This window comes from Salminus brasiliensis, chromosome 14 (genome assembly GCF_030463535.1).
Source record: "Salminus brasiliensis chromosome 14, fSalBra1.hap2, whole genome shotgun sequence".
In the NCBI taxonomy this organism is placed as follows: Eukaryota; Metazoa; Chordata; class Actinopteri; order Characiformes; family Bryconidae; genus Salminus; species Salminus brasiliensis.
Genome location: NC_132891.1, coordinates 6470100 through 6481302, shown reverse-complemented (window position 1 = coordinate 6481302; position 11203 = coordinate 6470100). Strand labels below are relative to the sequence as shown.

Here is an 11203-nt window from a genome sequence, read left to right as displayed (position 1 = left end):
TCTGGATTATGGAGCATGTGGTCAGTAAGGTTACCTTAATGCAAAAATATATGTTCTGATTTTTATTTATTTTATTGTATTTGTTCATTTTATTTGTTAAACCAAAAACATTTGATCCAAATGCTAGGGTGACCATCCACTGTACACTGTAAAAGTATAAGATCCTTGAGAAACTTTTGGAGGTTATTTGAAACTGTGGATGAACCTCTTAACCTTCAAGAAACCTTTTTCTTCTAAAACAAATTCTTGAAGGTTCCTCAAAGCACCTTAAGAGGTTCCTCAGTTGTAAATTGAAGAAATGGATGAAGGGGGTGTCCAAACTTTTGACTTTCACTTTACATTGTGGCTTTTAATTAGGTAAAATTATAACACACTTTCACTTGCATATAGGTTCTCTCTACTTTTTACACCCCTGTTTCAATCCCAGTCCTAATACACTTAATTACATCCAAACAAATCATAAAAACAATACTCCATTGGGTGGTGGTGCTTGTGTGTGTGTGTGTGTGTGTGTGTGTGTGTGGGAGGGGTGATAAATCTGTACATAAACATAATTAATATAGACACAAACACACTGTCATCTGCTGCCATCAAGTGGACACATTGGGATTACCTTATTCGTTTACTTTCTAAATCTTTCTAAAGAGTTATTTGCTGCCTAGCTATGCTCTATCTGGGAGCGGTTAAATGCCTTGCCCAAAGACACAAGCAGGATTAACCAGTTAGCCACAGAATTTGAACCCATGATCTACTGGTTGTGGGCTCATCTCTCATCAAAATAATGAACTCACCATTCTCCCTAAATACGTACATTTAAGAACAGTAAGTAAACTGTGACACAGCATTTATACTGATGTCAGTTGATCAGTGGCAGTAAATAAAATCAAGCAGATACAGGGCAGAAGCTTCAGGTCATTGATGATAGAGGTCAACAGAAAATGGCCAGACTGCTTGGAGCTGACAGAAAGGCTGCAGTAACTCAGATTACCACTTTGTACAATTGTGGTGGGCAGAAAGCATCTCAGAATGAACATCAACAACTCCAAGCTGGAGGTGTCAGCCAAGAACAGAAAGCTGAGGCTGCAGTGGGCACAGGCTCACCAACACTGGACAGTTGAAGACTAGAAAGAAGTTTATTCTTGGGCAACACAAGTTTTTTCTACACAAACAGATGTTGGAAAATGTATAAAGGAAAACAAATTCATTATTGTAGTATGGATTGTAGTATCACTCCATATCAGCCTAATATGGAAACTAAGCTTATGCTTTGGTCTTTGAGCCTTTTTGTGATGTCACAAAAATCAACACATTTGCCCAGAACCATGTATCATGCATACAGCCATTTAGCCCCAAACATTAATATTTACAAAGGGTGAAGTTATATGGAGTGTTTCCGGTAGCTTTTTGAATGAGTCTTATTACCATGCAACCAATCAGAACATGGATCTCTTCCATGTATAATATTTAATGGCACAGTAACGGAAATGGAAAGGAAATGAATTACTGCTAGTGAGGGACACTACCAGGGATCTTGAGCCCCATAATAAAAATATTACACTGGGCCAATTAACACACGTTTTAGGGCCCCAGTCAGTCAAAGGCCCTTAGAACCTTAACACCCTTGCTGCTAGTTATAGTACAACCAGAACAAAGAAGACAAATGTATGATGTGGGCCCTTCAAACACGCAAAATACCTGTTGTTAAATCACACACCCCCACACATACATCCATGACAGAAAATAAGTTTGGCACATACATTAATTTATTCATTAGGCATTTCTGAGCTTTTTGCACAAAAACAAAAATGACAAAAGAATCCTGTTTTAAGCCTCATAGTTTGAAGAATTTCTCTGGTTTGCCTTCTTCCACTGCATCGAAGAATGCTTTGTAGTCCTACAAATACACACAGAGTAGAGAGAGAAAGGTTGCTACAGACGTTGCTACAGACATGCCTGTGTATTTTACTCACACTCTATTATTAACATCTCCTTAACGAAGGTAAAACTCATTTGCCGTTTGAGATGCATAGTTTACACGCACTGATTCCACACCTTAGTGAGTTTGACAAGTATGGATAGTTTTAGGCCTAATAAACAAATCAGCCTAAGGAGTGGAGAGTTGTGCTAAAGAGAAGACAATCAAATTAGCTCCTGCACTGAATACAGAGATGCTCCTAATTTATTTAGTGGAAAAAATGACTGAAGTAGTTGTGATGTACTTTATTCAGGTGGAAAGGCTGCACTGTATGCTTCACATTAAAGGACCATTCCAGAATAAAATAGATTTTACTATATTGCTTGTCATATTATATAACACACACATATATTTCCAAATGTTTGTGGACACCCCTTCTAATGAAGGCATTCTGTCAAGCTACTTTATGTTGCACCTATTGCTGACACACCAGATACACACAGCTAGTCTAGTCCCTGTAGAGACGTATTGCCAAAAGAATAGGACACTCTGGAGCAGATGAACATAAACCTTATATAAAACTGTTGGTGTTGTCCAATGAAAAACATGTATCTCCATTTATGTTCCGTTTTAATTTCTTCATGGTTTGAACACTGCAGCTGCTCTGTACACTGTGTCAATAATTCTGGATGAACAGATCAATAGAAATGGTTTTGCTAAATGACGCTAAATGTGTGACGTTGTAAATACCTCTCAAACTAAGCCGCTACGGTATTTTAATAAACATTAATACATACACGTTTGATCTTTAATTTAGCGAGACCAATAAATATCCTTAATAGCCTATATGACCAAATAACCTCCGTTCAGTTCAACACACAACTTAGGCTTACTTGAAACCCCCCAGCAATGATATCCTAACTACAGTAGACACCAGTGTGTCCCAGCATCCTCTTTTTTAAAAGCAGAAATAGGGTCACCCTACCATTTGGATCAAATGTTTTTAAGATGATAATCACACACATTCAAGCAGGCGTGTCCAAACTTTTGACTGGTACGTTTTGTGTACACTTAATGGGAGGATCGTTTCATTGTTTGGTTTAATAGCAAACTATGTTGGCTTTTACATCCCGTTTGCTTAAAGGCATGAACTTCTTATGTAACAGCTGTCAAATACACACACACACACACACACACACACACACACACACACACACACACACACACACACACACACACCCTTTCTACATGAAGTCTTAACGGCCACAGCAGAACACAGTACTTTCTGCTCGCAAAAACACACAAAGGCTACTATTAATATCCACCAAATGCTGCTCTCCTAAAAACTGGGACTACTGCAGTGAAATCTAACAGTCGTTCTATAGGCTTACAAATGTGTGCTCATCAGATCCGTCAGTTTTATTACATAAGACCACTGTAATTAGCCTGACCTGCTGCCAGTAAGCATGCCAATCTCATAATTCCACACAGCTCATACAACATACTCACTGGATGTGCATACTACTGTGTGCTAAAACTGCTCCACAGTTACAGAAAAACCATTAAGCATGGACTTTATTAAAATATGTATATCATTTTCAGATAAGTAAATATCTACATACGTTTTTGTCTTTGAGTCTACTGTCTTTTCACTGCTGATGAATATGTATTTCATTCATGTTCAAATGATCTATATGGGCAAAAGTATTGGGACACCTGCTCATTTATTGTTTCCTCTGAAATCAAGAGTATTTAAAAGAGTTTATCCTGCTTTTGTTGGAGTAACTGTCTCTACTGTCCCTATTTTATTGTATTCAGTGACAAGAGCATTACTGATTTCAGGATGCTGAATAATCACCACCCACCTCATCTCAAACCAACTCCCCTAATCATCCCAAAAGTTTTGGATGGAGCACCATCCATCATTCCAGAGAACATAGTTCCACTGCTCCACAGCTCAAGGCTGGGGGGCTTTATACCCCTCTTGCCCACACCTGGCATTAAGCATGGTGCCAATAGGTTCATGTTGATCTGCTAATGAGGGTCTTATTCTATTGGCAGTACTTCTCTACAGGGACTAGAAAAGCTGTGTGTATGTGCATTTGCACATCCATGTTAAAGTGTGTTAAAGTAGCTGAATTCATACATTACAAGGGGTGTCCACAAACATTTGGACATGTATCACGTTCCCTCTACACCAGCGCACTTTCAGAGAATGAACTAAAGAAGACTGGTGAAGGAGACTCACCCCGCAGTATTTGTCTCCGTTAAAGACCTGGGGAGGCAGAGCTGAGGGGTTCCCCACCTTCCTCCTCATCTCGTCCTTCACCTCAGGGCTCTGTGTGATGTCATGCGCGCGGTAGATGATCTTCTTTCCATCCAAGAACTGGAAGATCTCATTCTGCTGCTGCTTCATCTGAGAGGAAATTGAGAAAAGAGAGATTGACTGTTTTACCCCTTTTAACATACGAGTGGTCCACATATTAAAAATACTCATATGGCCCGCATGTCCCAAAACATATCTGGACCGTTTCTGGAAAAGATATGGCACCACCGACCAGCACTGGCACGGTAAGTGAGACAAAATTTGCTACATATTAATAATTATGATGGTCCTCGTTCTAAAGCATTCAGAAATGTACTAATGTGTAAATAGATCAAATAAAAAAGACAACATTTGAAATAAAATATCTTAATACTACTGAAACTAACAATAATAGTAATGATAATTATCCAGATATAAATAAAACATTCATCATTATAATAACAATAATAATGAGTCAATAATAAGAGATGTGGGTCATTTCAGGCAGTGGAGGTTTAAAGATGGCTGAGATGCGGCCCTTTCATGGCTATAAATCCTGGAGACTGGATCCTGGAGACCGCATCTGGCCTTCTTCTGTGCCATCATCCCATGTAGGCCACTAGTAAGTTCCGGAACTGGCCCAGGTTTGGTCAACATCAAATTTGCTATCTGAGTTAGCACTTCATTAACAGTTAGCATCTCACTGCTGTATGTTGTGAACAGTTGAAAGTCTGAAAATGAGCTTTCCAGTTCCCATCCACTGCTTAGGACTCCCCCATTACACAATGCTGCCAGTACTGTTAGGGTGAAAGCTAGCAGCTGAGAACTCTGCCAGAACTACCAGTCAGGTTGCCTCAGCTAACAGATGCCCTCAACCGCATAAGTAAGCAAGGCCAGTACAGTTGTCGTCATCAGGCCTCCTAATCTCCTAATGATAGGACCAATGCTTAGGCTGCTGTGCCGCTCTGAAGCCCTGAAAGGAGCCACATTTGATCTGTGTTTGGCAAACTGGCACACAGTGCTGTGATTTCAAGACACGTCAAGGCAGGTTATTTATACTGCACATTTCTTACACTTCAGTAATGCAAACAGTATTACATAAGCAGAGATAAAAAATACAACAATACCCCACTCATCCTCAGCTCCATTACTAAATGGAGCACCACCATGGCATTAGGCATGGTGCCAATAGGTTTATGTTTATCTGGTCCAGTTTTTTCAAACATCTTTCAGTCCATTTAACACAGTTCTGTCCGCAAATTCAAATCTACTGTCTAGGGGTGGCCAACATGATGATATTGGTAATTATTATTATTATCAAATTTACACCTCTCTGAGCATATCATATATAGTAATAAATAAACAACACTGACCAACTGCAAGTTAGTAAAATGAAAGCACTCACTGATCACCCATAACATCAGCGAAAAAACACTGATTATCTTCATCTACACTGGCCTCTGTCAAGGGGGTGGATACATAAGGCAGCAGGTGAGCAGTCAATTTCTGAAGGTGAAGGTGATGGTGTTAAAAGCAGGAAAAATGGCAAGCATAAGAATTCCACTTTGTGGAGAACCCAACTGTGATGGCTAGATTACTGGGACTTCAGAACATCTCCAAAACATTAGGCAGGTCTTGTGGGGTCTTCCTGGTCTGCAGTGGTCAGTACCTACCAAACACGGTCCAAGAAAGGACAACAAGGAACCTGGCAACAGGATTACAGGCAGCTAAGGCTTATTGATACGATCCACAAAGGCCCCACCTCACAAGGATCTGCTGACAACGCCTTAGTGCCAGATACCACAGGACACCTTCTGAGGTCGTGTGGAGTCCATGCCTTGAACGGTCAGAACTCAATATTAGACCCCTGGTACTAATGTTGTGACAGGTGGCTGTAATTAGCTCTGTTTCTTTAGTGCATCGCAGCACGACAAACATGCCTAGAATAAAATAAAGCCTCAGAAAAGCTCAGAAACACTAAAACAGTGAAGCACATCCAGTATAACCTACTAATTTCTGTAATTTTTGTGATATCGCCCACATCTTCCACATCTTCTGCTTGTAGAGAAGACATACCCAGCAGCAATGTCTAGCAATGTCTAAAGTCCACACAGGAATCAGGAATGATAATAAAGTCAAGCAAAAAAGAAACAAATCATTCTTTTGACTTAGAAAGAGACTGAGACATAACCGCATGTTTATACAGGGAAAGGCCTGGGCTAGGCTCACACAGGTTCTGAAAGCCATGAAAGAGTCCGTCTAGACAGAAAGAACAGAGTAACACATGTATTCATACTGTACCTCTCTAGAGCCACCAGCGCTGCTGAAGTAGACTACAACAGACATTGTGTGATTGAGGTGAATAGTGCTAAAGACCCTGGGTGAGCGACTGTAGCAGTAGACTGAAGCTGGTGTGTGACTGGTAAAGGTGTGGGTGTGTGTGTGTGCATACCTACTCCAGGACAAGGTAGGCAAGTTTTGACATGGCTCACTTGACAGCCACACCTCATGTGCTTACTTACTTACACACACACACACACACACACACCCCTCCCATAACTTTTGTTTTCTATTAACATGCCAGAGCTTGATTTTTTAACACTGTCTGGTGTAACGAGTACCAGCACAGTCAGTCTGAGTTGCCAGCCACCCAGAAATCAAAGGTTTTAATGGCAATGTGGAACATATTGCTCATAATGTCCCTCAGACCCGTCCTGTTTGTAAGTAGCTGCTGTAAACAGAAATGCATCTGGTAGGTAATCAAAATCCACTGCTTAGGTCCATAAATATCTGCAGATTAAGACACTGATATAGGCCACCTACATACAAGCACAGCCTGCAACAGTCAAGTCAGCAAAAGCAGCTTTTTCTGTCCCTAAAACCTTTAATAAGTGATATAAACACATAGACTATTCATTAAGACCAGCCCTGAAAACCTGAATGACTTATTTTGTGCAAAGCATTGTCCGGGTTTTTGCCAGTCAATGGTGTCAACCCATGTGATCAGTCTAGCTGTACGGCTTTTTATAGAGGTTAAAGTTCATAAGCATGTACGATGGCTAAATAAGGGCATACAACACACTTCAAAAGCAGGAAAGGTTGTTAGAGGGTGAGGCAATTACTTGCACTATATGTCCAAATGTTTGTGGACACCCATTCTAATGAATGCATTTAGCTACTTTACGTTGCACCCATTGCTGACACAGATGTATAATTATAAAGGACATGCACAGAGCGTGTCTAGTCTTTGTAAAGACATATTGCCAATAGAATAGCCTTAAACAGATCCTGTAAGTCCTGTAAATTGTAAGGTGGGCCGCCATGAGCATCAGTGAGCCTTCAGAGCAAATGACCATGTCCCTGGTTCACCGGTTGTTCTTTCTGCATACCAGGAAACATTATAATGTTTAATGTTATGGCTGATTGGTGTAGCTTAGATATATACTTTGTGATTTGTCTGTCTGTCTATCTATCTGTCTATCTATTTATTTATGTGTCTGTCTATCTATTTATTTGTCTATCTATCTATCTATCTATCTATCTATCTATCTATCTATCTATCTATCTATCTATCTATCTGTCTATTTTTTAATTTTTTTATTTGTCTGTCTATCTATTTATTTATTTGTCTGTCTGTCTATCTATCTGTCTATCTATTTATTTATCTGTCTGTCTATTTATTTATTTGTCTGTCTATCTATCTATTTATATATTTATTTGTCTGTCTGTCTATCTATTTATTTATTTATGTGTCTGTCTATCTATTTATTTGTCTGTCTGTCTGTCTATCTATCTATCTATCTATCTATCTATCTATCTATCTATCTACCTATGTATTTATTTATTTGCCTGTCTGTCTGTTTATTTATTTGTCTGTCTGTCTGTCTATTTATTTATTTATTTGTCTGTCTATCTATCTATCTATCTATCTATCTATCTATCTACCTATGTATTTATTTATTTGTCTGTCTGTCTATTTATTTATCTATTTATTTGTCTGTCTGTCTATCTATTTATATATTTATTTGTCTGTCTATCTATTTATATATTTATTTGTCTGTCTGTCTATCTATTTATTTATTTGTCTGTCTGTCTGTCTATCTATCTATCTATCTATCTATCTATCTATCTATCTACCTATGTATTTATTTATTTGTCTGTCTGTCTGTCTGTTTATTTATTTGTCTGTCTATTTATTTATTTATTTGTCTGTCTATCTATCTATCTATCTACCTATGTATTTATTTATTTGTCTGTCTGTCTATTTATTTATCTATTTATTTGTCTGTCTGTCTATCTATTTATATATTTATTTGTCTGTCTGTCTATCTATTTATTTATTTGTCTGTCTGTCTGTCTATCTATCTATCTACCTATTTATTTATTTGTCTGTCTGTTTATTTATTTATTTGTCTGTCTGTTTATTTGTTTATTTATTTATTTGTCTGTCTGTTTATTTATTTGTCTGTCTGTCTGTTTATTTATTTATTTGTCTGTCTGTTTATTTATTTGTCTGTCTGTCTGTTTATTTATTTATCTGTCTGTCTGTTTATTTGTTTATTTATTTATTTGTCTGTCTGTCTGTTTATTTATTTGTCTGTCTGTTTATTTATTTATTTGTCTGTCTGTTTATTTATTTATTTGTCTGTCTGTTTATTTGTTTATTTATTTATTTGTCTGTCTGTCTGTCTGTCTGTTTGCAGGGATCAACAAACCCACCCTGCTTTAACAGAGAATCTCTCTGCTTTTACCGCCAAAAAGCAAGAGGGCGCCGCATCGTGGTGAAAGTAAACCTTACACCGCAGATATCGCGATTGAACTACACGAATATTCAGTTTCCTGAAACGCGATTTGGATAAAAAACAACCAAGATTTTACGTTGTGAGGATAAAAAGACGCCGATAATGTGAAATAGGACTAAACACCTTAGTCAAAGAAGAGAAACTGAGGACATGGATTTCAGGCATTGCTCCGGGCAGCTCCGGGTCCTCTTACCCATAAAGCAATGTTGTCGACGGAGTGACGTCCTCTTTACCCGAAGTCAGAGGGAGGATTGGGTGAGTTTGTGAAGATCTCTGACCGGATCAGCCCTCTAACTTCACCATCCCGCTTTAAAAGCGCTGTGAAGCACCTTTTCCACAATAAACACTAACATGTCTTTCTATATCTGCTCATATTTCAGGATTTCCAAGTCCAACATCCATCGCTAATCTACAATGGCCGAGGAAGGGTAAGCGTGACAGACACAGACCGGCTCCGGGAAGCTGGAGCCTCTAGTTTTTTAATTTATTTAATAAGTAACTTTTACAAAAATCATTCTGTGAAATGCATCTTGTTTAAACGCTGCGTAAAAACCAGGATTAGCGGCTAAAACGGCCTAAAAACCAACATTAGGCGTGAAGACTTGGGTGTCTCTGCTTAGCCTTCATGCTATCAACCAGCTTCAGCTCCTCAGTTCAGTGCATCTGTCTGTTTAGTCCTCCAGATCTGTTCAGCTGGGGAGAGCAGAGATTATGCTCCCAGGTACCAGAAGTAGTAAAAACTCACTTGTACTGCAGTAGTATCTGTAGCTCATATGCTTAACACTTGGTGTCAGGTTGTAACCTTTATAGGTAATCTATATCATTCACAATCTTAACTGTGCTATTTGTCACTACTGTCAAATTGCTCAAAACTGAGTATAAGGAACCTGTTAATATACCTAAACACCAGTTATTTTGCTTTCCATGTAGGTGTTCATTACTGTAGGCCCAACAGAAGATTTCCTTCTCCATGAAACCATGAAATAGTCAGATTGACCCATGTTTTAACCCATGTTTTTTCCCTTCACCAAACAAGAAATTAAAAATTCGCCTTTATAGTATTGGAGTCGAGTGATTATTTTGGTTGGGTTTTCTTCTTTGATATTTTAGGATCTCCAAGTTCAAATATGCTCATGTCATTAAAACATTGACTGTGTTTATTGTGGCTACTTCAGCTGTTTAACCTGATGCATTTCTGAATGTAGTGATGTTTTGGTGTTGTAATGTTTCAGTGAAAAGAATGATTGCTGTAAATTCTTAGCAGCCCTATTACTTGAGTATTGACAGGTCTCTATATATGGCAGTGGTCACCAACCCTTCTCCTGGAGCTCAGCCTTCCTACAAACCATATTTAACATGACAAGCTTTATGAAGGGAAGAATCAAATGGATCAGATGCAGTTGATTAGTATTGGTGGAAGTTTCCAGGAGCAGGGTTGAAGACCACATATGCAAGCCACATAAAGGGTGTGTAGTTAGCTATGCAGCTCCTACTTGCTTTATGCTGTTCTGGATGTACTATAAACTCAGGTGGAGGTAGTATTGAATTGCTGTGGTTGTATGCACAGCAGTGCCCTTACCATGTAGAAGAAAAGGGAAGCTGGTTGTGTAGCAAGAAACCAATATTGGTATAGTTAGAACTGCTCAAGAGGAAAAGAAAAGGAAATCCAGGACTCCAGAAGATCAAACTGTTTCTGTAGGCTACCGAAGTATGAGTCTTGTCTGCAATACTAATGTAGATAGACTTGGTCCCATTTCCACCTGCAGGTGTGTACTTGAAATATTTAGAAAAATTCTAAAAACTATAATTGGTTGGACTTCAATGGGGTACTGTTCATGTAAACACACTCATTAGGTATGGCTGCTTTACAGGCCAGTTTCTGCCCATACAAAGCCTAAACCTGGGTCCTAGTCTTAACCCATGTTCTTGAAACTGGCCTGGTATTTGTTGACCCATACTGTGTTTGGTGTGAAAGACATTTGTGTTTGGTAAAGTCTCATTTAAACCGGTCAGTTGTGAACAAGCGTCGGCTGTAATGATGACATCTTATCTTTAGTCGGAATCCCCTTCACTCCATCCATGGGTGATAAACTCTGTCTGACAAGCCGATGGTTGTCTAACATGGCTTGGCTTATGCGGCCAGTGATGTCCTGTTAACTATTTGTATTTCATTTGGGGCTT

General features: G+C 38.8%; 2 protein-coding genes and 1 non-coding gene across 4 annotated transcripts in view; 2 read left to right on the top strand and 1 right to left on the bottom strand.

Annotated features, from left to right (window-relative positions):
• Positions 1 to 11203, top strand: part of rps12 (ribosomal protein S12) — an 86059-nt gene that overhangs the window by 72422 nt on the left and 2434 nt on the right. The window contains exons 1-2 of one of the 2 annotated variants that reach the window (XM_072697504.1): positions 9216 to 9277; positions 9403 to 9450. In XM_072697504.1, the coding sequence (XP_072553605.1) occupies positions 9437 to 9450 (14 nt within the window). In that variant the 5' untranslated portion in view covers positions 9216 to 9277; positions 9403 to 9436. Of the gene's footprint in view, positions 1 to 9215; positions 9278 to 9402; positions 9451 to 11203 lie in introns of those variants that run through there. The other variant, XM_072697505.1, reaches the window with a different exon arrangement.
• LOC140577496 (SH3 domain-binding glutamic acid-rich-like protein 3) lies at positions 1746 to 6673 on the bottom strand. The gene is made up of 3 exons (XM_072697506.1): positions 6522 to 6673; positions 4164 to 4331; positions 1746 to 1894 (listed from the first exon to the last, which is right to left on the bottom strand). Exons 1-3 carry the CDS (start codon positions 6564 to 6566, stop codon positions 1832 to 1834), a joined length of 276 nt encoding a protein of 91 aa, XP_072553607.1. The 5' UTR covers positions 6567 to 6673; the 3' UTR covers positions 1746 to 1831.
• LOC140534980 (small nucleolar RNA SNORD101) lies at positions 11052 to 11128 on the top strand. Its single transcript, XR_011977519.1, has one exon. It is a non-coding gene; the product is annotated as a small nucleolar RNA SNORD101 (small nucleolar RNA).

What these genes read in the sequence shown, in the direction of transcription:
- LOC140577496 (XM_072697506.1), bottom strand. Translation starts at nt 6,566, where the DNA reads ATGTCTGTTGTAGTCTACTTCAGCAGCGCTGGTGGCTCTAGAGAG. An exon ending in GCGCTGGTGGCTCTAGAGAG is followed by an intron (nt 4,332 to 6,521) that starts GTACAGTATGAA and finishes ATTTCCTCTCAG; the next exon opens with ATGAAGCAGCAGCAGAATGA. An exon ending in ACGGAGACAAATACTGCGGG is followed by an intron (nt 1,895 to 4,163) that starts GTGAGTCTCCTT and finishes GTGTATTTGTAG; the next exon opens with GACTACAAAGCATTCTTCGA.